The 27,938-nt window shown below is 50.9% G+C and overlaps 4 protein-coding genes across 9 annotated transcripts; 1 reads left to right on the top strand and 3 right to left on the bottom strand.

Annotated features, from left to right (window-relative positions):
* Positions 1–121: 121 nt before the first annotated feature.
* PRPSAP2 (phosphoribosyl pyrophosphate synthetase associated protein 2) lies at positions 122–10,712 on the bottom strand. Of its 5 annotated transcripts, XM_039367944.1 has the most exons (13): positions 10,530–10,708; positions 9,971–10,126; positions 7,022–7,103; positions 6,273–6,425; positions 6,088–6,140; positions 5,738–5,804; positions 5,271–5,443; positions 4,357–4,472; positions 3,904–3,959; positions 3,455–3,603; positions 2,951–3,021; positions 2,273–2,419; positions 122–1,530 (listed from the first exon to the last, which is right to left on the bottom strand). In XM_039367944.1, the coding sequence occupies exons 4-13, from the start codon at positions 6,389–6,391 to the stop codon at positions 1,372–1,374; spliced, it is 1,110 nt and encodes a 369-aa protein (XP_039223878.1). In that variant the 5' UTR covers positions 6,392–6,425; positions 7,022–7,103; positions 9,971–10,126; positions 10,530–10,708; the 3' UTR covers positions 122–1,371. The 5 variants fall into 5 exon arrangements, with proteins under 5 accessions (XP_039223878.1, XP_039223877.1, XP_039223876.1 ...); XM_039367943.1 differs by lacking the exon at positions 9,971–10,126 and having other exon boundaries at positions 10,652–10,712; XM_039367942.1 differs by lacking the exon at positions 9,971–10,126.
* A 604-nt stretch (positions 10,713–11,316) lies between these two features.
* LOC120319284 (chemokine-like receptor 1) lies at positions 11,317–14,010 on the bottom strand. The gene has a single exon (XM_039367980.1). It carries the CDS (start codon positions 12,510–12,512, stop codon positions 11,424–11,426), a length of 1,089 nt encoding a protein of 362 aa, XP_039223914.1. The 5' UTR covers positions 12,513–14,010; the 3' UTR covers positions 11,317–11,423.
* Positions 14,011–14,169: 159 nt separating this feature from the next.
* On the top strand, positions 14,170–22,092 carry SHMT1 (serine hydroxymethyltransferase 1). 2 transcript variants are annotated; one of them, XM_039367978.1, is made up of 12 exons: positions 14,170–14,284; positions 15,926–16,055; positions 17,014–17,159; positions 17,433–17,548; positions 17,682–17,842; positions 18,427–18,508; positions 18,815–19,027; positions 19,128–19,244; positions 19,506–19,628; positions 19,818–19,934; positions 20,402–20,512; positions 21,012–22,092. In XM_039367978.1, the coding sequence occupies exons 2-12, from the start codon at positions 15,957–15,959 to the stop codon at positions 21,182–21,184; spliced, it is 1,458 nt and encodes a 485-aa protein (XP_039223912.1). In that variant the 5' UTR covers positions 14,170–14,284; positions 15,926–15,956; the 3' UTR covers positions 21,185–22,092. The 2 variants fall into 2 exon arrangements, with proteins under 2 accessions (XP_039223912.1, XP_039223913.1); XM_039367979.1 differs by having other exon boundaries at positions 14,203–14,284; positions 15,935–16,055.
* Positions 21,593–27,837, bottom strand: SMCR8 (SMCR8-C9orf72 complex subunit). Its single transcript, XM_039367977.1, has 2 exons — positions 25,377–27,837; positions 21,593–24,385 (listed from the first exon to the last, which is right to left on the bottom strand). The coding sequence occupies exons 1-2, from the start codon at positions 27,710–27,712 to the stop codon at positions 23,932–23,934; spliced, it is 2,790 nt and encodes a 929-aa protein (XP_039223911.1). The 5' UTR covers positions 27,713–27,837; the 3' UTR covers positions 21,593–23,931.
* Positions 27,838–27,938: the final 101 nt, after the last annotated feature.

The following is a 27,938-nucleotide window of genomic DNA, read 5'->3' as shown; positions in this document are numbered from 1 at the left end:
TCCCCAGCATCTGAATTCAGCTGGGAGGTTAGAATTCACCAGATGTTAAACTGTGCTCAGCTAAGAAAGCATCCCAACACCAAAGAGAGGACAACAATCAAAGAAATATTTCCTAAGAAGCTTACGCAAAACCAGAGTCATTTTATTTGTGCCAGGGAATAAATACCAGTGCACATTCCTTATGGTTGTTTTCCTATAAAAGCATGGTTACAAAAAAAATATCACGGAACTGCGTACAATGCTGCGGTTTTCTTGTTTGGCTGGTCTTGGATACAAACGCGATGCTGTAGCTACCGTTTGTCGAATGCACAAAAGCACTTGAAAGCAAGCTGGGAAGAGCAGGAAGGAGGATTATGGGCTACCTTGTCCTTCAATAACGCAGAAAGCGTCTTGTGTGAATCGCATGGGAAGATACATAAAAATGCACACGAACGATGGAAATGAATAGAAGCGGCTGTTTTCAAGGCCAAGTAGCCAACTCTGACATGGGTGCTTTCATCCCAAACGCTACAGCAGTCTTTCCCAAGCTTGGCCACTTTTAAGATGGGTGGACTTCAATTCCCAGGATTCAACTCCTATGAAAACAGCTGCTTCCGTTCATTTCCTTCCTTTATGTGCAACTGTGTCTTCTACGAAGCGGCTGTTTTCACGTGACAAGTAGACGAGTCTGACATGGGTGCCTTTATCTTAAGCTCTACGGCAGTACTTCTCAAGCTCAGCCACTGTAAGAGGGATGGACTTCAAGACCCAGAATTCCCTAGCCAGCTTGGATTCTGGGAGCTGAAGTCCACCTATCTTTAAGTGGCCAAGCCTGAGAAACACTGCTCTATGGAGTGCAAGGCTCTTCATGTTATCTGGGACAATGAACAAGGGTCCATCCCAGTTCCGGATCCATGTTAGAAATGAATGCCTTGGAGGTGCAGTCCCTCCTGCCGCCAAAATCACCCCAACCCCCAACCACCACCACCCCCCAAAAGAGGAAAACGATCAATGGATCATGTTTCCGAACTTGGATTCGTTGCAATGAAGCTGGAGCAAAGAAAAAAAACTCAGCACGGGGGTCTGTCCTGCAAAATAGCACAGCTAACCTGACCGTCTCTAGAAGCTGAAAGGGGGGGGGGGTTGAACTTTTTATAAAATCCTTTCTCTTTTTCAAAAACAAAAAGGAAAATAGCTCTGAGAATTTTATCTACTCCATTTAAACCACCGGAAAGAAAGGGAAAAATAAAAGCGATCTAATAAAAAAAGGGGTCCCACCGAAATACAAAGATTAAGCCACAAAAAAATTTCACAGCTGGGTTTCTGTCCCGTGTCCAGTTTGGCCCTAAAAAAATCTTTTTTTTTTTTTCTTCAAGCCTGCCCAAGAAACGGTCAGTCATCTAGTCCTATGTTTCTGAAAAGGTACGACATGGATTCCCCATTATGGATTCTGCGGATGGCCTCCGAGAGGATCAAGCTGATGTCCACTGTCTTAATTTTGGGGCACTGCAGTTTCTGGATCTCGTGAGGAATAGTGTTGGTCACCACAACCTGAAACAAAAGCAGAGATCAGAAGTTACTGGGGGGGGGGGGAAGGGAGGAGGAAGAGCCACTCCAGAAGTTGAGGTCTCAACCCCCTTGCAAAACTGGACAAAGCTGTTGCATTTGGCCTGGAATGGATCGCCATGAATCAAACGACAGAGAAGATTATTTTAAATGATTTAATTTAATTTATCCATCCTATTTTGATCCTGCCTTGTCTCCAAGAGCTCATGGGGGGATGACAGAGGGCTCTTTCCTGCCCGGCAGAGGGAGGTGGGCTGCACTGCTTCCCAGTCACCAAAGAGCTCCATGATTCAACAGGTTAAATTTGAACCTTTATGAGTGTTGAAGGAGACCACCAGCTAAACCAACTGGGCAAATTTCTAGGCCTGAGCCCGCAAGAATATGGCTTCAAATCATGACATTAGTGGTGAGGATTGCAGGCCTCGTGCCGGGCAATTATTAACCCTGTCTGTAAGGTCCTTAGATAGTGTTTCTCAACCTTGGCAACTTGAAGATGTGTGGACTTGGCTTGGCTGGCTGGGGAATCCTGGGAGATAAAGTCCACCTATCATAAAGGTTGCCAAGATTTAAAGACACCTGTCTACGTTGCTACTTGGGCATCCAGGCCCAGACATTGTGGGAGCAGGAGCTGAGACAGGAACCAGGGGGCTGGAGATTCAAACCCAGGGCCTTCCCCAACTGCTCAGCTGCCAAACGCAGTCGCTTGGCCGGACAGGCCATTGCCCACCTCATCGATTGCCGACTCCTCTATCAACCGGGGGGCGTCGGAGGAGAGGAGGCCGTGGGTGGCCATGACGAAAATCTTATAGGCCCCCCGCTCCTTGAGGGTCTCGGCGGCCGCAAGGAAGCTGTCCACGTTGTCAATGATGTCATCCTGATCGGGGAGACAAGGATGTCATGGGGGGGGGGAGGTGAGATTTAATCTGCCTCCCATGGGAGGATCCTCCATGCCATCATTGGCAGCTGTCATCTTGACTTTTCTGACCATATCCCCCAGGCACCTGTGCGCAGGGAAAGTTAAAGTACCGAGGACTAAAAAAAGGGAGCTTAGCCTGACAGCCAACACCGCTCAAGAGCAGACAAACCAGGATTGGCTGGAGGGTCAAGTTCAGGAAAGAGAAATGGTGTTTTCCAAGTGAAGAGCAACAGCACCCAGACTTGTATACCGCTTCACAGCGCTCTCTTTACAGCCTGCTGGGTCCGTGTTTTACCGACCTCGGAAGGACGGGAGGCTGAGTCAACCCTGAGCTGGTCAGGATCGAACTCCTGGCAGTGGGCAGTGAATTAGCCTGCAGTCCTGCACCTTCTAACCCCTGCACCACCAGGGCTCTTAATCACCCCAAGCGCCCCCTCCTCTTCTTGTACAGGCAGCCTCTGAACCCCGCAGGCCTCCAGGCCAACCTACCACAATGATGGCTATTCGTCCCCCAACATCTCCAACCACTGTGATGGGCGGCTTCTCTTTCGGAATCAGCACTGACAAAAAAGAAGAAAGGAGAGGGAAAACAGGCATGGGGGTTTCTGCCTCAACCGCTGCAAAAGGCCTTCCCAGGGAGGACGGCCTGCCCAGCCGACCTTGCTCTGATCAAGGACCCGTCTTCTGAATTCAGCAGCACAAATCTCCCGCCGCCTCTTCTGGAGCCTGAGACGTTGAAAGGGTTCCTTTCCGAATTTCTGCCTCTGCCCGTCATACAGCTGAGGGCTGCGGCCTCTCTTATCCAATCACTCCCTGTTCAGCATCTCTTCCTCCTCCTTCCAAGGCCATTCACACTTCCATTCCATCCCAGTCACGGCTTCTCCATCCCTCACACAGCCATCCAAACCAGGTGAGTTCCCCCCCCCCCAGAAAGCCATGGATAATAGCCTACTGGAGGGGGTGCCATCTCTCCCTGCCCGAGGCTTTGCTTACTGGGTATCTCCAAGCTGGGGTGAATGGCGGCAACACTTTTGGCAGTTGGGGGTGAATGGCGCCCGTCCACCAGGTCAGACTCGGCATCTTGAGCCTCTCCGTGGATCACGGCAATGCCCAGCCTCAGGCGCTCAGCAAACGATTGCGCCCTGCCGAGAAGGACAAAGAGTCCACCACGCTCTTGGCACAGACACGGACGCGAGGAGAGGAAAAACCTCCCACGACACACAGAGACTCCTCTGGCGTCTTGGGGGGAAGGAACATCGTCCCCTAGAGCGGGGAAGGGGGGGCAACCTGGGCAGCTTTAAGACCTGTGGACTTCATGGCTCGCTGGGGAATTCTGGGAGTTGAATTCCACAGGTCTTAAAAGCTGCCTGGGTGGGGCATCCCTGCCCTACTGAATTCTGGGGAAAGACTAGATGGTCTTAGGGAGTCAGGGACCCACCTACCTCTTCGCAGATGCAGGAGATTTGGCCACAATCACAGCGTTCCTGTAGTCTGGGATCTGCACAATGAAAAGCAGCACAACCACACTCAGAGCTGGCCTTTTACCTTGACTACAAAAGGGACGATTCAGGTGGGCCGTGTCCCTGCTTCTGCAGAGAGCGGAAGCACAAACAGGGGCGCTTCCTCTCCACCTCCCAATCTCCCAGATTCCAAGCTGCAAAGCCCCCCACGCAGAGGAGACTCGGGGCCATCTAAGCCCTAGAGATTACTCAGCGGCTGACCCTGGCCTGCCTTCTCCCGAGGCCTTAATTTTTGGCATCCGTCCTACAAGGAGTGGGGGTCTTTACACCCACACACACATTACCCCCTTCCCCAGTTTAGGACAGGTTCCACTGAGAGCCCCATCATCCCCTGCAGCTGCTCAGCCCGGAGGCCCAGGGTTTGGCCTGGCTCACCTCTTCCTGGATGTACTGCAGCAAGAACGGCGATGCTCTCAGGTTGTCCACCGGGACGTTGAAGAACCCCTGGATTTCCTTCTGGTGCAAATCCATGGTGATCAGGTGAGTCAGCCCTTTGGGGAGGCAGCGGGAATAAGAAGAGGCTGCTTCGCCGAGGAGAGGATCAACAGGCCGGCCCTCCCCTCCCATCCCAGTAAACTTAATGCCAGGCTGGCTGGGGATGATGGGCAGGAAAGGACCAGATTAGGGAAAGTTGCCAGCAGATGTGACAGATGCTAGAAATGCACCCTGGACTAGCTCTGGATTCCACCAGGAGGCACACTTTAAATAATCTAAATAGTTAGTATCTACATATCTAAAATTAAAACGTTTGCTGGGTCCAGATCTCGTCTTTCCTTCAGACGTTCAAGGCAGCAGATCCCAACCCTTCTGCCTATTTTGCCCCCACAGCAACCATCCTACAAGGGAGGCCAAACTAAGAAAATGCAGCTGGCCCCAAATCCCCATGGGCGAGGGAAGGTTCCATCCTGGGCCAGCCCAGGCTGCCTCTGCACAGGATCAACCCATGGCTAGTGGGTAGATCCCTGCATTTTCACTGCATTTCCTCTTATTTTTCCTCCTCAACATTGTCCAGAACGTGAGCAGCCCTGATGCCTCTTTGCTTCTTCCCAGGGCTAGGTTAAATCACTGAGGCTGGCTCACACAGGACAGCCCCAGCCCATCCCCACTCACAAAGCGGGCTTGGCCATCCCCACCAGGGAGCTCTGTCAGGCCCCCCTGCTGAGTTCTAGGCAGAAGGTCCCCCCCCCCGTGGGGCAGGGCCCATCTTCCCCGAGGCGGCTGTGGGCGGGCGTGTCCTGGGCAGCCAAGGTGGGTGAGGGCGAAGGAGGTGCCTGCTCCCAGCTCTTCACCTGCTTTACACATCATGGAGGCCAGCAGCTTGGAGACGATGGAGCCCCGTTTCCGCATCTTGCACTGCTTGCTATAGGGGAAGTAGGGGACCACGCCGATGATGCTTTTGGCGCAGGAGGTCTTGCAGGCATAGACCATGATCAGCAGCTCCATGACGGTGGTGTTCACGTCCCTGGGAGGAAAAGAGGCGAGTCCGGCAACCGCCCTCCCCACGGACCCTGGCAGCTCCTGCTCGTCTGCTGCTGTTTTGCACCTTGTGGATCAGCTTCACCCCCTTCCCCCCAGTCACCCCTGGCCCTCACTGCTCCAAACAGTCCCTTGGAATACCAACACATTCGCGTATCAGGGGACATTGCGAAATACACAACACAAACTGTAAAAATAAAGTATCATTTTGCAAACGTGACCAAGGCAGATAAGCAGACTGATTTGAGGAGACTCATTTCCCGTCAGCGCTTGGACTCACTTTGAAACGGTCTGGATAATGAAGACATCTTTGCCTCGGACTGACTCTTGAATCTGCACCCTCGTTTCTGCCAAAAAAACAAAAACAAAAAACCAGATGTGCTCATGACTTATACACATGTGTAAAGTACATTACATCAGAGCGCAGTGTAAAATGAAAACCCACAACAACGCTGCTGGGCCTTATCTGGTTTTTGAGAATCAGAACAAGCGGGCATCGCTGCAAACGACAGGATTCTCCAGAAAGTGTGTTTGTGTCTGTGCCACAGGGAAGGAGGAGACCTTGAATGAACTGGTTGCTCCCCCTCCTTCAACCTTCAGCTACTGAGGCCACAGGAGTCCCTCACTCACCTCTGTTTGCCTCCTGGTACACCTGAACCTTGCCCATCTCTACCCCCAGACGCCTGCAAAAGGAGCGAAGAGAAAGCAAGTCACAAAGAGGAAAAGGATCCAGCAGAATTCCCAGAATTCCCCATCCAGCAACTCTGCTGCTGAAAACAGTCAGGAAAAAGAACAGAGCAGTAGGGGAGCCTTACTCAGCGATCCTCTTGGACAGCTCCATGCAGGAGGGGTTGGAGTTGGCCGAGAACAGGACCAGGCCTCCCTTCGTGATGTTCATGATGGGCCCTGGTCCAACGGGTGCCACACAAAACATCAAAACGGCCTTTCTGGTCTCGCCTTTGGATATACTGGCAAAAAAAAAAAATCCACCAAGAACTTCTCAGCACCCCTCAACCAAGCAAAAGTTACAACATCAAGACTGACATCTTGCATTTCAAGAGTTTCTGCAATAGGGCTTTGAGACGTCTCCCCTGCAGCATTTAAAGCAATGTGTATCAACCTCAGCCACTTTAAGATGGGTCGACAGCAATTCCCAGAATTCCCCAGTCAGCAGAGCGGAGCAGGCTAGGGAATTCTGGGAGCTGAACTCCACAAAGTGGCTGAGGTTAAGAAACAACTGATTTAGAGGGCCTGAACACCACCCAGCAACACAAGCTATGCCTATCTGAGCAGAAACCTCATTTATAATCACAAGGAACCTCATTTGCCAGCAGCTTAAGAATCTGAAGGCCACAGAAACCAGGGATGAATAAAAGCAAGTCCAGTAACCTAAACCTTTCCAACCAACAGATTTAGGCTCCACCACAGAAGTGCAGTGTTCTGAATCCAAAGCCTAGCACATGCTTAAAGAGTCTACATACAATAACCAACAGTTAATGTGGCCATTTTTTCTCTCTATGGCTGTTTCCGATCACAGAAAAGCACTCCCAGCTTTTGCACTTACAAATAAAGATGTGATCCAGGAAAAGGGTTTAGGGAAATCAGCCCACCACACTTCAGTCTTCTAGAACATTGTTTTTAAGCATCTGCGGAAAAAGAAGATATATATAAAAGCAGCTCTGATTTAAGAAATCTGTTTACTATCTTTAAAAACCAAAAGCAGGAAATAACTCCAGTCACCCGCCAGCAAGTGTTGGATTAGGCTTAGAAAAAATGCCAAATCTAATGAGTGTTCCTTAAAATGTACTCCAGTCCCGTCCCAGGACATCATCCAATGCCAAATTTATTACTCAGAGAGGATTAGTTTGCCAACTCCTGACAGGAGACGGAATGTACAAATTGTGCTACAATCCAGAACTATCTGCCCGATAAGAGATCTACAGATCCTAACACGAAAACTGCCCCTCTGATTGTGGCAGCTATTGAGAAAAGAAATATATCAGAACTGCATCCAATTCTGGCCAACAACATTATAAAAGTATTTTTTCTTAGTCTTGTCTCCCGGGCAAACCAAAAATATTCTGTTTGTTTAGGTCTGCTGCCCAAAGGAGTTTGGAAAATCTCTTTCACGCTTTATAAACCTCTGCCTTCTCCGTTCAAATACACTTCTTCTCCCTTAGCAGGCAGCCGTTTGAAAGGGGGGCCACAAGAATAATAAAACCTGCCTGGCAAAACACTCCTCCAAAGAGGAAGATCTTCCTTTCCAAGGCAGCAGCGACAATGCAGTGGAGAATGAAAACCACAACGCACAACCAAAAGCAGGGTCTTGTGACGAAGGTGCCAATGGCAACTTCAAATGGCACGGGTCTTCTGGGTGGCAAGGAAAGCTGGCAGCTGCAAGCAAGTCGCAGGGCGAGGATGAATTGGTAAAATAAAAGCCAGGGTTAACTTCGTAGCCATGCAAATCCACTAGGTGGACCGACTGGATCAGTAACTTGAGGTGAAGCACCACCAAGAGGGCATTCTGGGAGTTCAGCCCAGTAATAAAATCTCTACATGGTGGGTCTCTTTCAAGGTCGTTTTGGTATTCTCCTGTCATCAAGCCTGGTTTTTCACAGTAGGTTCCCCCAGAAAGAGATCAGGAGACCCATTCTGCTTCCTTCCTGGGATCTGCTTTGGAGTCAGCGGGTCCTGGGGTCCAAAAAAGCTGCATTTCACAGCATCTCAGAAGAGAGAATTGCCAGTCCCTCTTGGGGAGGGAGAGAAAGAGAGACGTTGCTATTTCTATCTTGTTTTCCAGATGACTTGCCAGTTTTTTGAACTCCATGATTCCTCTCTCTAAATATAATTTAAATAAGGGGTGCGCTAAAATAAAGCACAAGCGCCCTCTTCCTTGCCCATCAGTGAGAATATCCATCTGGTGAAATACACAAGATTCCTGTCCACTAGGGAGAAGCTTTCTACTTTGTTCATTTGACAGTAATGGATATTTCAAGTCGCAAGCAGGTTTTTCCTGCCCCTTGGCACAGGAGGGACCAGGTGCGCAGGGCAGGTGTTGTAAAATTTATGGGCTCTGTCTGCATTTAGAAACATGGCTGTAGGCCAGAGCACGAGGGAAAAGTGCAAGAAAGCAATCTGAGGATCACACAGCCTTGGATGTGCAAGGACCAGGGCCTGACCCGGACGGGGAGCAGACCTCTAGTGAAAATTGCACACGGAGCTATAAAAGTGACTGTCAGGGAAAAAAACCCATGAAAAATAAAAGGCACACAGAAATAAAATAAAAGTGAGCCAAGACAGAGAGGCTGTAAAACAGCAAAAGCAGATCTAGACCTGGGATCGTGATCCCGATCTTCTCCCCTTCAGATTTTTTGAGGGGTTTCTTTGGTGGGACATGGCAACAGGTAATGGGCAGCAGAAAAGTCGCCCATCCATTCTGGTCCCTTCCCAAACCCAGCGGCAAATTCAAATTCTGCAGGGAAATAAAACCCCTTCAGAAGAAAAGGCATCCACCAGACTGTAAACAACATGAATGGGCGAAGCTGTCTGGCTGCTGGGAGGGGAAAGTCCAACCTCTTTGGAGCTGGATTGAAGTCCAAGTGACTTCGCAGAAAAACTCACCACTTTTTCCAGAAATGGCTGGCCATCTTGCAGGGTGGGTTTTCATCCAGTCTCTAGTATTTCCAGGAAACCTCCCCCTCCTACCACTGTCTCTGGATGCCAAAGCTGTTGCTTTTCAGCTGCTGCTTGGAAGCTTTCCAACCCCCAAACAGTGCAACCCTTTTGAGAGGACATGCATCCGTCCTTCCAACATTGTTCACCCCCCCCCAAAGAATAGGCACTTTCATCTTCAGCTACCCTTTGCACTTTCTCTCCCCACAGCATCTCCCCAGTCGCACCCACTGTAATTTCATTTTAAAAAGCCCAATTCCCAGAATTTCAAACAGAAGGGTGGGAGAAAAGGTTACTACCCCCCTGAAAAAAGCAACTCCCAATTAAACCAGGGTCTATGGAATTAGGGATGGGACCCTCATCTGCTCCCATTAAAGGGCTGCCCAGCTGCAAAGGAGCTCCCTAAAAGCCATATTTCAGGGGCCCCAGGTAAGCAACACAAGGGGGGACATGAGAGATGGAAAGACCACCCCCCCCATGAAATCAAAGGATACTATAACAAAAACACATTGGTGTATTTAAGCAGACACATTACGATATATGTCATAATAAAATATAAAAGTATATAGAATAATGTAATATAGATCAGCTTTGGGCGGGGTAGCGAGGCATCTATGAATGTCTCTACAAAATACACACCCTAGGAAAGCTATTTGATTCCCCCCACCTATTGCTCTTTGCAATTTAGTTTCCAGAAGAAAAGCAGACACTATCAATCCCACATGGAGTTATAATAAAAGTCACTTTCTTATGAAACGGGTGGCTATAAAACCGTGCAAATAAATAAAATAACATGGTCCTTCCCATTTAGTTCCTGGAGGGGCAGGACAAGCATGCATACCTGCAAGTGAACCCACAGGAGCTCTATAATATAAGGTGTAATTGGATTATAGAGTAGAATAAGGAATAGGCTATGGAGGAACAGCACTAATATCCCTCTGCCTGCAATTTGGAGGGGCAGCCCAGACTCATACGTATGCACGAGGCCACAGGAAATCTATAATATAATTAAATTAACATAGCATAGGGTTTTTTATCAATTTCTGTAGAGACAACACAGAGAGAAGCAAGCCCATTATTTGCAACGAAAAGGCAGAATGGAGAATATCCCATGGAGTAAGACAATCTAAGGCTCCTTCCGGGTTAATTTGGGGAGGGGCAGCACACAGCCCCCCTCAAGCCCCCAAAATGGAATTAATGATTAATATTCTATTCGAATTAAAACCGCCCGTGCCGATATTGAGGGAAAGGGATGCTCCCCAGTTTGCACCCAGGCCACGACGCCCCATCACAAACCCCTCAGGAAGGAGGGCGAGACCCCCACCCACCCCTGAAGGTCCCCCCTCGCCCGGGGGAGGGAGGGGAGGGGTGGAGAGGCGAGGAGGGGGTGGCATTCATACGTGCATCTTCCGGGTTCGCGTTCGCCCGGCCTTGCTCTGCTCTCCCCCGCCTGGCGACCCCTCCCCGTGGCGGGGTGGAGGGGAGGGGAGGGGTGCGCGTCCCCAAGGCGACCACCACCCACCTGCGCCCCGCGGCCGGCCTGGCGCGGCGGCGGCGGCGGCAAAATGGCGGCAGGGCGGGACGGATCAAGCTCCGCCCCCCGCGGTTCTTCGCCAATCAGAGCCGCCAGCAGCTGCCGGCCCCCGCCCCCCCCGAGCCCATCCCGAGCCCGCCCTGCTCCATCCTCTCAGAGGCAGCAGCGTCCATCCTCGCGGGGTCGTTGTTTCGAGGAGGGAGGGGGCTTCTGCCCGGAAAAAGGAAGATTGAGCTGCACGGAAAGCTCCGCAACCCGCACCTTGGGGGTCTCCTCCAAACACCCCCATGGGGAAGGTTGGCACTTACCGTAAATCCACCAAGGGACTCCTCCCCAAATCAAGATGCCATTGAACCCCCGCCCCGCTGGCTACAAAACTCTTCTTGCAAGGGGAATTGGCCGCTTAGGGGTGCCCCCCTTCCCTGTCCTGCTGGGCAGGCGGCCCCATACGGGGGGGGGCTTACTCAGGCATGGGGGGAGTTCCTGGCAAACCTGGTGGGATTGGGGGGGAAGGGGAGTCCATCACAACAATTGCACTACATAAAAATGCCATAAAGTAACTTTATTGCCACTAGCATGTGCACAAAGAAATGTTTTCTGGGCACGGATAGAGTGCCGGAAGGGGCCCCTGAACAGGAGCCCACTTCTTGGTCAATTCAAATCTTTGACTCCAAGAACAGCTGGGTCCAGCTGGCCATTGCCGGACCCGAAGTACAACAGAAATCGAAGAGGACCCCTCGTTCTTCATCCACATTGTTTATTAAACTTGGTTTCCTGGCTGAGCCATCCGGATTTCCGTTTGGGAGGCAGCCTGGGACTTCCTCTTGGTGGACAAGGACAGGAGGGCATCCTCCCCGAAGGCCCCCTCAAAAGCTCCACGCACGGACCGCCGGAAGCTCTTCTGCCCCACAAAGACATAGAGAAGCGGGTTGAGGCAGCTGTTGAAGAAAGCCAGGCTGGAGGCCAGCGGGACACCCAGGTGCAGCGCCCGCTTGACTACCGGACTGCCGGATGTCTTGGACATCTCCAGCAGGGAGAGGATGTGATAGGGCGAGTAGCAGAGGAAAAAGGAGGCCGTCACGGCCGCAATGATCCGCAAAGGCTTGGGCGACTTGGCCAGGCGCCTGCGCTGCACCTGGAAAGCCACTATGCCATGGCAGACCACAATCACCGTGAAGGGCAACAGGAAGCCAAAGACAAACCGGGCCAGGATCATGGCTCTGTGCCTCCTCCTCCACAGCCTCCGGCTTTCCTCACTGGTATAGTTATTGGAGAGAGCAAAGTTATTGTAGCAACTGGTGACGTTCCTCGCACTCGGGGCCGTGTCTCGGAAGAGGAAATATGGGGAGCTGATGAGCGAGGCGGCCACCCAGGTCACCAATGTGATGGCCCAGGCCAGCCGCGGCCTCCGGTGGTTCCTGGACCACACAGGCAGGACCACCAAGAGGCAGCGGTCCAGGCTGATGACGGTCAAGAGGAAGACGCTGGCGAACATGTTGAGGAAGGCCAGGCAGCTGTTGAACTTGCAGAGGAAACGTCCAAAGGGCCAGTGGAAGCCCAGGGCCGTGTAGGCGATGCTCAGCGGCAGGAAGAAGGTGAAGACAAAGTCGGCCAGCGCCAGGTTGAGAAACCAGACCACATTCACCGTCTTCTCCATCTTGAAGCTGGCGATCCAGATGACCAGGCCGTTCCCAGTCACCCCCAGCAGACAGGCCACCCCATAGACCACGATGGAGAGAAGATGCAGGATCCTTTCGATGCCCTGGGAGGAGTCCAGGGCTGAAGAGGTGATCTTCTCGGGCCCCGCAGTGGACGGGGTCAGGAAGGATGAGCGGGAGATGTTTTCCATTTGGAGAAGAGAACCCTGAAATGGGATAAATATCAGCTGGAGGTGGCCAAGAACAGTTTAAAAATTATGAAGAAAAGCAATCCAAACAGGAAGGAAATGATTCCCAAACTTGGGTTGAAGCAAAATTTGGCTTAACAGCAATTACAACTTTAATTTTATTTGGATATTATGCAACACATTATTGTTTGTTGCTTTTCTTAATTTAGGAATATTGTGGCTCGTGTTTTCCAGCATTCTCCCCTATTTCTGTTCCACGTTAGCTTTGATTTCTAGGCTGGCTCCAGTTAGGAGTAAAAACCCCTTTTTAATTTTATTGTTAATATATTGATTTCCCTTGTTCCCTTTGATTTTTTTAAAACTCAGTTTCCTCCCTCTCTTTTCCTGTAAGCTGTCACAGATCCTCCAACATTCTTACTCTGTTCTTTTTCCTCTATTTCTCCCCTCCTTTGGGGGGGGGATATATGGGGAAACTCACCCCTCTTTTTGCCTCTTCTGACTGATGTCTCTCCTGGATCGACTTCTGGATCGCTACCACCACCGTATCGCATTTTGTCTGTCCATTTGGAAGAGAGGGATCTTCCCAGCAGTGATTCAGAGTGGCTGGAAGATTTTCCTTCTTCTTTCCATAAGTGTGACTTTAGGGGAATTTGATTTATTTAATTTATTCCACCTCTCCTTCCTCAATCTGTTACTTAATGGAACTTTAAGCCTTACAAAAAATATATTCAAGCTGCGACTTTATTGGAACGCAGCTCATTGGTGGTGGAGGCTAGCTGCCCTGCTTATATCCCCTGGCTGCATTTACAAGAATGGAAAGAAGCTGCTTTATTAAGTGAACCTTAATACGGTATTATTAATTAATACTTAATAAGTCCGGGCTTAGGTATAAAGCCGGCTGGGTAACTTTGGCCCAGCCCACCTCACAAGGTTGTTGCTATGAGAAAATGGGAGGAGGAAGGAACGCTGTGCATCTTCACCTCTGGAGATATTTATAAAAGTAATAAAGGTGAGATAAAAGACATCTAAAACATGAGCAAAGACGTGACAAATTTGTTCCAAAGGCAAGGATTCACACCAGCATATCCCAAACTTGGCAACTTTAAGATGTGTGGACTTCAACTCCCAGAACCTGTTGGCTGGGGGATTCTGAGAGTTGGAAATTCACACAACCTTTCCAAGGTTGAGAAACCATCAATTTTACTGAATAGAGTGTGCCCTAAAAGCGCAGACTTTCTGCTCCAATAGCTCATCTCTTTTATTGCTTAATTACTGCATTAATTTGCAGCCAATCCTCGGCAGATCCTTTTGGGGTGCAGGGATGGAGCAGCAGCCTGGAAATCCAGTTCCATAAACAAAGAGGATCTTACAATGTTGCTTCCAGATGGGGCAAGTGCATAATGAATACAGGAAGAAACTTTCTTCTTGGATTGTTATTTTGATCTGAACTCTCTGGAGAACAAGTGGAAAAATCTCAGACCGCGGGATCCCGAGTTATCTTGCGCCACCCGCGCATCTCTTTGCGCGCGAGGGGCCACCGCTGCAGAAGAGCGCGCGGTAGGCGGGCCGAGCTGCTTCATCCTGATTGGCTGTGACGCGCCGCGGTAGACTCCTCCGGGAGGGCCAGGCGAGCACGCTGATTGGCTGCGGCGCGGGGCAGAAAGTGCTGAAAGTTCCATCCCCCGAGCGCGCGGGGCCTCGTGGATTTAAGCCCGGAGTCTGCAGGGAGGTGCCTCTTTTTCGCGGGAGCGTCCGCCGTTGCACCGAGGATCCCAGTAAGTGTTATGATTTGCAGGAGTGGGGGGGGGAGAAGAGAAACTTTCACCTTTTTTCTGTAGGATCTCTCGCCCTTTCCTGCAGGGCTACTTCTCTGCATAACAGGCGGAAATTCAACAGGTCACGCTTGCTTTCCCTCCCCTGCTTCCTTTGGCTGTTGCAAAACTAGAGCCCCGGCGCCCTGCCAGGCTGTCTTGTTCAGCTCGGGGCGGTTGCAGGTCGTTGTGAGCTTTAGGACGTAGCCTCTGGATCAGCCTGTTTTTCTCCTGGAAAACATGGATTAGAAGGCAATCTGTCTACCGTGCGCTGAGGGGGTTTAAAAAAAAACACCCTCCTTGGCAAGGGGACAGCGAGACAGGCGGTTACACAAAATAAATAAGGTGATAACGGTAGTGAAGCTGCTGATTATAATGTCAATTTGCAGGTTTGCAGCATTAGAAGATGTGCACCAAATTCATATTCACTCCTGAGATGTTGGACAGGCCTTGAGCAAAAAAGGCTTTGCGCAGAAAGTTGCATGCAGCCTGGCAGTCAGTCTGGTGCCCTTCACATCCGATGGGGTTCCTGCCGCCTCTGCCCTGTCAAGGGAAAGTTAGGAAGAAGTTGACGCCAGGCAGAATTTCAAAACTGGATTACAACACTGGAGCTTCCCAGAGGCTTTTGCTCCGCTAGGAAGAGTTAATGAATAACTTGAAGTGGCAAAGACAAGCCTTCTTTGTCTAGGCAGCAGTTCCGTGTGGGAGTGACGGATTGGGGTCAGCTGATGGGGAGCTGCTGGGATTGTCATGGAGGGCATCACTTAGGGCAGGAGTGTCCAGCCTTGGCAATTTTAAGACTTGTGGACTTCAACGCCTGGAATTCCCCAGCCAGCTTTGTTTAAAGTTGGACAGCCCTGCTTTAGGGCCTCTTGCTCTCCTCCCTCCTGGGAGGCATCTCCAGATCTCTTCTTCTGCAGCTGGTGATTTGGCTGTTGTCCAGAAAGACCCCGATTCAGCTGCCTCCTTCCCTTCTCCTTCCCCCCCCCAAAAGGCTCTATTCACGCAATATGCTAAAGAGAGGATTGCTTAAAAGAACTGTGCATTGCACAAAAATCGGGATGAATTCATACAATCCTCTAAACCAATTTTTCTCTTCTTTAGCAACTTAAAGATGGGTGGACTTCAGTTCCTGGCATATGGGAATTCTGGGAGTTGAAGTCCACCTGTCTTAAAAGTTGGCCAGGGTATGAAGCCCTGTTCCAACCCAAACCATCCAGATTCAGACGAGGCAGGAGGCAAAACCACCCTTGGTGGTTTGGTGTGGCATGTGAATCTGGCCACTGGGTAGGGAACCAAGATACAACATCATAACATGGGCTGCAGATCTGCCCCCCCTCGTTTACTAGATGTTTAGAATCATTCATTCATTCATTCCTTCATCAAATTTGTATCATCCATCTCTCTACTGAAATAACTCTGTGGTTTGCAACGATTCCCGTCTCAGAGCCCTCTTTTGAAGAGCCAATCCTGCCTCTTAAATCATAGCCTAAATGCAGGGCAGAGACACTCCTTTTTGAGGGTGGTCATGGAATGGAAAATGTTCTACGTTGCAAAATACTTTGTGAAACCTAGCATCAGTGATTTTTTTTTTACAAAATTAAGTTTTTGCAGGCACCTAGTTCTTCCAGCTGCCATGGCCAACACGAACGCGGGTGGAGACCATGTCACCAAGGACCTCTGGCTCTCCCACAACAAGATGGTGATGGAAGCCCTGGACACCAATGACCCCGAGGTAGGTCGCTTGTCAGCTCACCCGCTGCTGCTTCGGCTGGTGACCTCAATTGAGAGGGGGATGTATTGATCAGGGGAGGTAGAGGCCACTGACCGGCAGTGTGACGTTCATTTGAAAGTTTTTAAGCTGGCTCAGCTCTTCCAGGTTGACACACATTTCAACCTTGTGTATGGAATAAGAGCAGCAAGAACGACGTGTTCCAAAGTCGGTTTGTTGCAATCAATGGTTCTTCTAAGTAAACAGCCTGGATGAGCTGCAATGTCATTGCTGGTGCAGCTCACGTGGGTAGCTTCAGAGAATGCCCCCGTTCTCCCCTCCGGCTACCCAGGAAGAGCATAACAGGAATATTGGTTCACCTTCCTGAACGGCTATAATTGACTCACTCAGGGAATTTTATATCTGCACTTCAGAAATCTTTCACAAGGAAGGTTCAGAAATAGTTACTGTGATGCTACAAAGATAACATGCCAGCTTAATTTTTTGAGGCAGAAAAAGTAAAAACCGACAAGCACTACTAATGTTCAAGAAAGAGACTAGAAAAGAATAAAAAGAGAAATTGCAGATAGAAGAACAAACAATACAGAAAGGAATACTGACTTCCACCTTCATTTACAGCAGATATAAATCTGGAGTCCAGCAATATTTATAGATTATTAAATTATCTATAAATATTGCTAGATGCCAGATCTGTATGTCATAATTTCATTTTTTTCCCGTTTGGTATTAGAAGTCCAAAAGGCTTCAGAACCTACTTTTATATCTGCTTTGATTGCAAGAGGCTGAGGAACGGCATACATTTTAGTCAGTTGGGGAATTAAATCTGCCTGGGGATTCATGGTGGAGAACTTCCTTTCTGTGGAAGGGTGTGCATGCCTATCCCCTCTGCCTTCCCGCCCCCAACCCCAGATAGACACCCCCTCAACCCCTTCCAGCAAGCCCTCTTTCTCACCTTCCCCAGGTCTACGATATTATCAAGAAGGAGAAAAGGCGACAGAGACTTGGGTTGGAGCTGATCGCATCTGAAAACTTTGCCAGCCGAGCTGTTTTGGAGGCATTGGGCTCCTGCCTGAACAACAAATACTCAGAAGGATATCCGGGGCAAAGGTGGGGCTGGGAAGAAAGGAGGTCTGGGTTGAAGACCTGAAGGCCCTTTGACTACTAGACTAAGCCCCCCCCCCCTCCCAGCCTGCATCTGAGGCCTGTAAAGGGGATGCTAGGAGCAAACTATTTTTTCCCTGCCCCAATCATGGCTGATACAGGACACTTACTTTCCAGAATTATTGGTCCCCACGGTTGGGGAATTCTAAACGTCCACATGTCTTAAGGTTGCTACAATTTGAGAAACTTTGGCTAAAGTTTCCATCTATTTTTTATTAGATACTATGGTGGGACAGAATTTGTCGATGAGTTGGAAAGACTTTGCCAGAAGAGAGCCCTGGAGGCCTATGGGCTAGACCCACAGAAGTGGGGCGTCAACGTCCAGCCCTATTCAGGTATTTTGCAAGCTGTTCTGAAATGCACCGTAGAGTGCCCGTGTCAGTCAACATGCGCACAATATGGCCATTTTAATCGGACTGATCAGAGTTTGAACATGAGTGTGGCTGTGTCTGTGTGCCTTTGTTTCAGGGTCCCCTGCAAACTTTGCCGTGTACACTGCCCTGGTCGAGCCCCACGGGAGGATCATGGGCTTGGATCTGCCAGATGGGGGTCACCTCACACATGGCTTCATGACCGACAAGAAGAAAATCTCTGCCACATCCATCTTCTTTGAGTCCATGCCTTACAAGGTGAGCTTCATGCCACTTTGAGAGAGAAACCTACCTGTGGGAAATTGGCTCAGAGTTTGTGTGAAGTTCAGACTTGCACACTCCTGAAAGGTAGGGGGAGCCTCAATGTCATGTCTGCCCCAGCCCTTTGTCCTAGGAAAGACCCTCAATTCCATTTGGTTGAAGGGACAGGTACTTTTACTAAGGCTAGGTGGTTGCAGTGAAAGAAAGGCTAGTTCCTGCGCAAAGCGTTATATTATTCCCCTCTTCTCCCCCTTGGCCAGTCCATCTCTGCCCAATGGTGTGCCATGTAGGTGTTTTGAGAACAGCCTGGATGTTTGAAGCCACTTGGTACAGTTCATATACCAAGCTAGGTGTCCTTGAAGAGTGGAATAGCCGTTTCTTATCCCCCCACACTTCCCTCTCATCTCTACTCTCTATATTTCAATTACCCCCTCCCCCCTAACAATGTATGACAGGATGCCAGCAAAGTGCAGAGATGAAGATGCCAATCTGACACTCAGCGTATTTGCCACAGGCCTTTCCTGGCTTGTCATGCCCTCCCTTATTTTGGAAGCACCCCTCTTAACTTCTTTTGGCTTTAGGTCAACCCCGAAACGGGCTACATCGACTATGATCGATTGGAGGAGAACGCCCGCCTGTTTCATCCAAAGCTGATCATTGCAGGTGAGGCATATTCTCCTTCACTCCCTGGGGTTACTCAGAGATCATGTGCTTGGGCCTGGGCACCCATCCCCAGATTGTGCTTCCCTTGTGTGAAGACTACAACTTCAGGGACCAAAATGACAGGAGTGTATTTGACATGCAGTTATGAAGACCGAATCAATGAGGAGAAAACGCTTCTCTTTAATTTTCCAGGGTGAGGGCTTTCCATATCAGGAGCTCCATCCTAGAAGCCAGCCTGGGACGCTCTTGGCATCTCCTTCCCTGTAGCCCCCTTGAGTAACCCTCGCTCTCTCTCTCCCACCTTAGGGGTCAGCTGCTACTCCCGGAATTTGGACTATGCCAGGATGAGGAAGATCGCAGATGAGAACAGCGCCTACCTCATGGCTGACATGGCCCACATCAGTGGCTTGGTGGCAGCTGGCGTGGTGCCCTCCCCCTTCCAGCACTGCGACGTGGTCTCCACCACCACCCACAAAACCTTGCGGGGCTGCCGAGCTGGCATGATCTTCTACCGGAAAGGTGAGCGTTGCAGCGAGCAGGGAACTTATGCACCATCCTCCTGGGCTGAGACCCCTGGAGGCCTCCAGCATCTTCTAAGCACCCTTCTTCCCTTCTCCAGGTGTCCGCAGCGTCGACCCCAAAACAGGGAAGGAGGTCCTGTATAACCTGGAAAGTCTCATCAATCAGGCCGTCTTCCCTGGTCTCCAGGGGGGCCCTCACAATCACGCAATTGCAGGTGAGTTGTGCTTGAGAAAAAGGCAAAAGCCTGTCCTGTGAACTGGGAGGGAGGAGGAAGAACTGGCCAGGATTTCTTTGCCCGCTTCCTTCGTGCTCAGGGCAAGAAAATGTTTGGAAAATGGGCTTAATTCACCGCGGGTCTTGCAAAGTCTGTTCCTCATGGCCAGAAGGCTTTTCAACCCCTCAGTCTGGCATGGGTGTTATTGTACAGAGGCACTACTTAATCCATCTTCCACTCTTGGGGGGAATGTCGGGACAGGAATTGCTGTGGCTTTGAAACAAGCCATGACTCCCGAATTCAAGACCTACCAGCAGCAGGTGGTGGCCAACTGCAAGGCTTTGTCAGCCGCTCTCATCAGCTCGGGATACCATGTCGTCACTGGTAAGAAAACAATCCCCTCCGGGACAATTTCCACACCTTGTGAGGTTTGTTTCCAAGTCAACGTCTATTGTGCTGTGAGGCAGCCAAGGACGCAGCTCCCCTCTGGCGTCTTCTCCGGAGCACGCAGGGCTCCCTGGGACGATGGCACTTCGTGGCACCCTTCAGCCACTGTTTTGGCTCTCCTTGCAGGGGGCTCTGACAACCACTTGATCCTCGTCGATCTGCGCAACCGGGGCACGGATGGGGGGCGAGCTGAACGGGTCCTAGAGCTCTGCTCCATCGCCTGCAACAAGAACACCTGTCCAGGTGAGGGAGGCTCAGCCAGGAGGGATGCACTTTGGCCCAGTGGTTTGGCTAGTTTCAGGGTTTACAAGGGCGGTGGTGGTTGGCTGCTGTTAGCCACTTGCATCTTCTTACACAGTGAAAACAATGCAGTGGCTAATAGTGACCCCAAGCCTAGTGGTCAGGGAACATGGGATCTCAGTTCTGGCAGTCCCAGTTCCCATCTTTGGAGGCTACATTGGCTGGTAGATGGGAACTGGGATATCCAGATCTAAAAGCCAAGACCCTGCATCCCTGTGCTAATAGCAATGAGGCGAGTTGGAATATGGCCACACAAGTCGGTTAATGGAGGCTTTCAAGACCAAAAGACATCTCTGAGCACAGCTACGCGCAGGAATGACTTAGCTGTGGGGATGTCTGCTTAAATATCCACCCGGCACCAACCAGCTTCCTTTCCTGCAATTTAATTCCTATTTTCCCCCTCCTTGTAGGAGACAAAAGTGCTTTGCGTCCCAGCGGGCTGAGATTGGGGACACCGGCTCTCACCTCCCGAGGATTCCTGGAAGAAGACTTTAAGAAAGTTGCTCACTTCATTCACAAAGGTGGGGTGCTCATTGTACCTGTGTGCCCCCCTCTTCTCCTTTCTTAGGCCAAACAGTTCGAGTGTGAATCATGGGAAAGGTGAGAAGGGGGATGCGCTGGCTGGGAAATTCTGGGAGTTGAAGTCCACAGGTCTTAAAGTTGCCAAGGTTGGAACTGAATGAGAACTTGGAGGGAGAGAGGAGAGGGAAATGCTTCCTGCTTGTGGTTTGCAAAGCTGCCGAGGAATAGTTGAACTCAATGGGCAAGCATAAAGACTTCAGCCCAAAGCGATATTTTCTTCAACCTAGAACAGACTCTTTTGAAAAGTGTGTGTGTGTGTGGGGGGAATTTCCCTTCTCTGGAATTATAAGTCCAGCCACAGAACTCTCTGCTTCTTGCATCCCAGAGATTCCACAGCGTTGGATTGGGCAACCTTCCAAATTTACCCTACTATTCACTCTGGCATCTTGTTTCAGTGAGGTGCTTAAGCTCACGCAGGTGTCTGTCTTCCCTATACAGGTATAGAGCTCACTTTACAGGTGCAGAGCGACGTGAGCCCCAAAGCCACGCTGAGAGAATTCAAAGAGAAGCTGGTGACGGAGCAGAAGTATCAAGGGCTGCTGAGGTCCCTCAAGGAGGAGGTGGAGACCTTCGCCGATTCCTTCCCGCTTCCCGGCTTGCCTGTGTTGTAAAGGAGCCATATCTGGAATGGCAGCCCACCCCAGCTGCCCTCTTGCAATGGGACCCTCCTCCTTCAATGCCCCTGTCTTTCGTTTCTCTTGGGTCGGCTTCTGCTTTTATAATCCGCTTCTTAGCCAATTCTTTTCCTCCCTTTTTTAAGAAGAAAAATGCACCAGAGCTGGGAAGGAAATGGAACAAGGACAAATGTTAGTACCACCCTCTCTGGAACGGTTAATGACAGCCCAGTATTACATACACACACACACACCAGGTAGCATTACCTTCAAGCAGATCCTATCTAGACGTCTTGCCAGAAAAAAACCCCTATTGATGGAACAGGAGAAGCATCTCTTCTAGAGATGCTTTGAAAAGAAATTGGCCATTTAGGGGGGAAAAATTGTGCTTCAAACTGTTTTGCATTAAGTTACAGAATTTATTGCCACAATTTATAGGGATGACAATGACTTAAGCAGGAGTGGGCCTTCCGTTCACCACACAGCCCTTCCAGGAAACCTTGTGGTTGGCCGTGGAGGGAAGCAGGAAGCTAAACAATGCGGGGATTTATTTCTCTCGCACACCTGAGCTTGTCCCATGGATTCTACTTCATTTCCAAAAAGCAGATGTGTCGTTCAAGGAAAGGGACACTTTTAATGACAAGCTGAGCAACATATTTGACACCGACTACTTCCCACTTGCAGTTTATCTCCCCATCATCCACAGTTGCCTTCACTGTACTAGATGCACAAGCCCAAAGATACTGTCAGGACAGTTTTTACTAAGCACAATAAAATTAAGAATTTTACCATGAGTGCATGGGTTAGATAAGCTTTAAAAAATACAACAATATATATATATATATATATATTTGTATTTCAAAAAATAGTTGTGCCCAAATAAATAATTTCCTTTTTTAAATATACACTTTTTTTAAGTCAGTCACTTGGTGTTGAATATTATTTCGTCCAGTTCTTCAGGATGTGACTTAATAGCACGGATGCGCGACGGCTGCCTGGATTTCTCTGAAGGCTCCCCGTTTTTACTGCCTCCTAAGCGTTGCCTATGCAAAAGCTCTGGGGCCAAACCAGAAAACCAAACATGCAGAGATGAGAAACGCGGCTTTGGAAGGAAGCGACAAAGACGGTGCAGGAATGGGCAACCAGAGGAACAATTCTCAGGTGGGGGCCTTTATTTTCCAGGGACCCCCGGGAGGGCAGTGCTATGTCTACAAATGCTACAAGGCAGGCCAGTCAGTAGCACCAGATCAACTCACGCAAGCTCCACCTGTCTGCAGGAGCGACTCCAGATTGCTCTCAAAGGCACCATGGCCCTGGATGGGCAGAGCCAGCTGGCTTCCAAGCTGCAGTCTCCCAAAGCAACATTTCTCAAGCTTGGCTACTACAAGATGTGGGGAATTCTGGGAGTTGAAGTCTACCAATCTTCAAGTTGCCGAGGTTGAGAAACACTGTCCTAAAGTCAAAGATGCCCTCTGCAAACACTGGTGCCTAAAGAACCAGATAACACTTTCTAGCCAACTCTTGGGGATTATAGGCAGGCAAGTTTTACGACCCCTTAAATAGGCCCAGAAACTGAACACTCCCTTGCAAATCTGCTACCTGCCAGTACAGATGACATCAATGAAACTGGCAACACAACCACCCCTCCCTAAACATTTCATTGGGTGGAAGAAGAAATTGATGTGTTGGAAATCTTTTTCAAATGAGTAAGCCAAGTGCATTCACTCCCAAAAGCTTTCTCAAGCCAGTCTTGTGCAATCCTGACATACCACAGAAGGGAAAACTGGCATGTCTTCAGCACCAGCTGGACTATTTTCAAAGGCAAACAGCAAAGATCTCAATCTGCAATCTTGTTAGCCATCAAACTAAGGGCTGTTTGAGCAGCTTCTTTTGTTAGCCAAGATCTAAGCCACCACCTAGAGCAAAGGAACACTTTTATCTTTGAAGGGCTTATGCTGGCCTGGTCATTAGAACTTAAATTTGGGGGTTCAAAACGCTCGGGTGTCAGATTATGGGAAACGCAAGAGGGCTTAAAAAATTGTAGCTGACACTCTGGGCAATCTTTAGGCTCTGCCCTGCCCCAAAACCAAGCCACGTTAGATTGTTAACCACGGGCCGCCTATATTCACATCCTCAACGTTGGACCACCTCAACAGTCTTCAGAGTTGCAATGCAACTCCTCATTCAGAAGTGCAATGCAACAGCGAGTTTCCCTTTTGAATCAGATCGCCCACCCCCAGCTGGCCACACAGATTTCACATCCACCGGAATTCCACCCCTGAAGCCTCCTCAGCAAATCAGAAATTTTATATTTGGTTTCCCTGTGCTCAAAAGAGGGAAAACCAACAAGGCCTCTTTCATTTCAAGTGTGACAGCCAATTGCCCAAATAATAATTCACATTAGCTGGGATATTATCCCACATGCAAGGAACTGCACTCGCGATAATCCCACCAATCTACAAACGATCCAACAGGAAGAACTTGCTCACAAACACGGTGTCCCAGCTCTCCTGTGACTGCCCGCCACATTCAGGAGGTTTCCCGCCGCTCTGCACAATGCCATTCTCCTGCCTTTTAAGAGCAACCTGGCAGTGGTGCCAAATGTCTGGATTCTCCCTTTACTCTCTATCGTTCTCAGGGTTCCCACGCGCTCACAGGACAGTCCTGGAACCGTGGAAGCCTGTTAACAGACACAGACGAATGTTGGATGGGGAAGGACATTGGCAGGACAGGCTGGATGCCACCTAAATTTTGTACAAAGCGCTGGGCACGTAATCGAACCTGAGCACAGGGCTAACCCCGCGGATGGGATCCTGAATGTACTGCAATTTCAGAAGCTCAGCCAGATACTGGACCACTTTGCGGTCCTCGTTTGCCAGACCCAGCTGGACTTTCAAGAAGTTCTCCCGCCGTGCGCTCAGAGAGTCCTCCGTCTCTCCCTCTCGGATGGGGAGGTGGAGGTGATGGCAGAAAGCGTAGAGGAAGGCCTTGGAGCAGAGCTGGGTGAGGAGGGTCTGGACGTGCACATGGTAGGTGCTCCCCCGTTTGATCTGGGTGCGGTGGTCGGCCAGCCGGAGGATCAGGTTCCCTCGGTACTGCGGACAGCGGAGGATCTTGTGGTCGGCGTCCAGCACACTGATGTATCGGCTGTACCGGCTGAGAGAATGCATCATGTTGGGGCCACCTGGAGAGGTTGACCTGGAAAGAGAAGGAACAGGTGCAAATGGGGAGGCTGGAAGGCTAAAGGGCCCTTGAGACAGAACGAAGAGGAGCAATCTTAAACTCTCTGAATGTCCTTTATTACAAAAGGATTTTATAAGCATGTTTGCTCTTCTCTAATGAACTTTCTCGAGAGATCTTAGCTAAACAATATGATACCTTATTGCCTTTTAACAGTTAATTCCCTTGCCTATGTTTTCCTGAATCCCTTCCCCATGTCCCAGCATTTGTTAGAACAGAGTAGAGGAAATGGAGATCAGACCTCCACAATTGCCTCCCTTGTTTGCTTAATAGAGCGACACAGCTATTGGTTACATAAATGAAATGATGATGTGGCTGTTCAAATCTCAGTTTGGCCACGTCCACCAACTGAAACCTGAGGAAGTTATTGGTGATTTTTAGCAGAACTGCAAGTTCCTCTTTCTCCTAAGGCTGTGGTTCAAGTTTACTACTTCTCCAGACACAGGAAACCAGCAACCTTCTCTTTCCCAGTTGGCTGATCAACTGGTTGGCAGGAGACAAGAAGCTGAGCACTGCCGGGTTGTGTCAGGCACACCTGCCAGAGTCCTTTGCTCAAATGGGCAGCTACAGAAACCAAATAAACAAACAGGTTAGCCATCTTCTCCAGTCTAGCCTTATTTCTCACTGTAGTTCACCAGGCTCACCTTTTGATCCACCTTCCTTATGACCACCAAGTGTTCGGTAAAGAACATCCCTCAAACCATATTTGAATAGGATATTTATATATGAGGATAAACATGCCAATCCACACCAGCCTTCTACTCCCAAACCTCACTGCCCAGTCCAATACCAACAGAGACCCATTTCAGACCTTGCTATTCAACACGGCAAGGTCAGAGACAGGAGGGGGGCAGGGAGGAGCAGGCAATTCTCTCCATGAGGTGATATGGTGAGGATATGCGCCAGGACAGGACATTTGGGGAGAAGGCCCAAGTGGCCAAAATGTTACCTCTGAAGCCCCACCAGCTTCCACTTCTGAAAGTCCGTGATCTGCAAAGGTGAGGTGGCCCAGTGCTTCACGGGCTTGGCGTAAGCGCCAGAATTGGGGACAAAAATGGAGAGGGCAGTGATGAGCTTCTCTACAGTGGCCTTGTCTTCTCCCAGCACCACCAGGGTCCTCCCGCTCAGCAGAGAGTAGATAGCAGGGTGGGCGAAGGGGTACTGCCGGATGAAGCGCAAGGCGCTCTGCCCGGCCTTCTTGGACTTTTCTCCCGTGAGAGCAGCAGGGGACGGAGTTCTGTCGGAGTTGGTGGACGCTGCACTGCTCATGAAACTCGTGGAATCCAAGCATTTATCGAGGCTCATTTTACTGGCCTCTCGGCCGTCACAAAGGTAATGAGGATCGAGTTCATAGGCAAGGAGGCCCCCCAGGACCCCATCGTGGGAGCAGTCTGTGAAGTTCACCTGAAACCCCGCATCGCCTGGCCTGTATGGCTGTGGGGGAATGCTGACCACGCCATCCTCATTGTCGTGTTTGGGAGGCACATTGGCTTGACCCTCAAGAAAGTTTGGGCTCTCTTTGCCAATGCAGCAAGAAGCATCCCCCGGAGGGGCGTCAGGTGCAGGGCTGCCCTCCACCTCCTCTTCAGTGCTGTCCAGATTTAACTCGCGGTTAAACAGGAAGCCTTCCTCTTCTTCGCCACTGTAAGGATCTTCATTAATGGCACTTGGGTAGCTCGCTTTAAAATCGTCTGGGATCAGGGCCTCCGAGGGGCAGATGCTAAGGACTTCAATGCTATCCCCGCTTATGGTCCTGTTGCTGGCGGCTTTGTTTCTCACTCCAGGGGGGCTGGGTGGCGCTTGTAGCAAGCCAGATTGACTTTCCGAGTGCACAGAAGTTGTGGCCGATTTCTCTGTTCCCAAAACTTCAATGCTTTCGCCACTGCTGACGCTCCCTTTCAGGTCGACATCTAGAAGGTCAACACTGTCGTAAGGGACAGGGTGGGGGACCTCTGGGTCTTGACTCTCTTCAACCTCTGGGTCCATCTTAATCAGCACAGACTCCACACTGGATTTGTAAGAGGCAAGGTCGACTAGTATCTCAGGACTTGGGCAGCTTTCCAAACAAGCAATGTTGGGACGGTCCAAGGTCTGTCCTGGACCGACTTCAAAGGGCTTTTCCTGCTGCTCCTCGTCCAGGAGAGAGACGTCTTCAAAAAGGAAGCTGGCAAAGGCCTGCTGCTTTAGGAGGGCTCTGCTGATGCGGCTGATCAGGAGGTGGCAGACATCGCCTCGGAACATCTTCTCGATCCGATGCAAGCGGTCGAGGGTCTGGCTGAAGGAGTGCTCCTCGCACAGTTCCTGGAGGGTTTTCAGCTTCTTGTCGAAGCATTTGCTGGACTTGGCTGGGATGAGCTTCGGGGTGTAGGAGGAGCCCGGCGGACAGGGCAGGGGCAATGCATCATCATCAACGGGGAACTCCAGCTGGGCATCCTCCCCGCTAGGCTCGCAGGGAGGCCCGCTGAGCTGCTTCCGCCGGCCGGGCGGGTAGGATCGGATCTGCCGGAGCAGGTCGCGGTGCTCGATGATGGCCTTCTCCACGCTGGCCAGCTCGTTGGCCTTCTCTATGGCCCGGCTGGAGTAGCAGCCCTTGGCCAGGCTGCGCTTCTGCAGCTCGGTCTCGCGGTGCAGCACGGCTCGGGTATAGTCCAGGTCGTGCAGCTTCTTCTCCAGCTCGCGGGCGAAGGCCCTGCGGTTGCCGGCCTTGAGCGCCTCTGAGGCGCCCGAGAACTGGGCCGAGAGCTCGGGGAAGAGGCGCATGACTTTGCGCTCGTCGGCCGACACATAGGCCAGGCAGAAGGGCCGCACGAAGCCCCGCGCCTCCAGGTCGTAGAGTGTCAGGTGGTGCACGTAGGCGAAGGCGCCCGCTTTGGAGTCGCCCAGCACCACCTGCGAGTCCCGGGCGAAGCGCAGTCGCGGGTACGGGCCTCCCGGGGCCGCCCCCGCCGCGCAGGCCTGGTAGTCCACCGACATGATGCGCAGCGCGAAGTAGTTGAGGTCGAAGCCGCCCGGCGCCTCCCAGGCCGGCACCGTCAGCAGCGGCTGCGGGCCCACCTGCTCCGAGAACTCGGCCACCAGCAGGAAGTCGCGCGGGAACGGTGGCGGAGCCCCTCCCGAGCCGCCCCCAGCGCCGCCCCGCCGGGACCACGGGTGGGCGCCGCGGCCTGGCGCGGGCAGCAACGGCACCGAGTACTCCTCGGGCAGGCCCGGCTCGCGCGCCGCTGCCGCCTCTTCAGCCGCCGCCTCCTCCTTGGCGAAGGCCACCACGTCGGGCGCGCCGATCATCCTGCCCGGGAACGGGGAGTGCGGCCTGACCCGCCGGAACCGCCGCCGCCTCAGCCTCCCAGCCGCCGCCGGGAGGCCATCTTGGGGTCACATGACCGGGGACCTCGGCCCCGGAAGCAGTGGCGCCGCCCGGAGTGATTGATAGGCTGATTGGATTGACTGACATTAACGGGAAGGGTTTGTGGCGCAGTAGGGGCGGAGCTGAGGCCAGTCGAAAGCGTTCAAG

The sequence above is a fragment of the Crotalus tigris genome, unplaced genomic scaffold (assembly GCF_016545835.1).
Source record: "Crotalus tigris isolate CLP2741 ecotype Arizona unplaced genomic scaffold, ASM1654583v1 scf7180000020608.1315917, whole genome shotgun sequence".
Classification (NCBI taxonomy): Eukaryota; Metazoa; Chordata; class Lepidosauria; order Squamata; family Viperidae; genus Crotalus; species Crotalus tigris.
The sequence above is the reverse complement of the archived record's forward strand: the minus strand, read 5'-3'. Positions and strand labels throughout refer to the sequence as shown.

Bases quoted from the DNA above. Each gene is read 5' to 3' on its own strand.
- PRPSAP2 (XM_039367943.1), bottom strand. From the start codon at position 6,391: ATGTTTTGTGTGGCACCCGTTGGACCAGGGCCCATCATGAACATCACG. The intron at 3,960-4,356 runs GTGAGCCAGGCC...TTCATTGTGCAG, and splicing joins TGCAGTACATCCAGGAAGAG to ATCCCAGACTACAGGAACGC. The intron at 1,531-2,272 runs GTGGGCAATGGC...CTTTTGTTTCAG, and splicing joins AGGAGTCGGCAATCGATGAG to GTTGTGGTGACCAACACTAT.
- LOC120319284 (XM_039367980.1), bottom strand. From the start codon at position 12,512: ATGGAAAACATCTCCCGCTCATCCTTCCTGACCCCGTCCACTGCGGGG.
- SHMT1 (XM_039367978.1), top strand. From the start codon at position 15,957: ATGGCCAACACGAACGCGGGTGGAGACCATGTCACCAAGGACCTCTGG. The intron at 17,843-18,426 runs GTGAGCTTCATG...TTTTGGCTTTAG, and splicing joins TTGAGTCCATGCCTTACAAG to GTCAACCCCGAAACGGGCTA. The intron at 19,935-20,401 runs GTGAGGGAGGCT...CCCTCCTTGTAG, and splicing joins CAACAAGAACACCTGTCCAG to GAGACAAAAGTGCTTTGCGT.
- SMCR8 (XM_039367977.1), bottom strand. From the start codon at position 27,712: ATGATCGGCGCGCCCGACGTGGTGGCCTTCGCCAAGGAGGAGGCGGCG. The intron at 24,386-25,376 runs GTAACATTTTGG...TTCTCTTTCCAG, and splicing joins AAGCTGGTGGGGCTTCAGAG to GTCAACCTCTCCAGGTGGCC.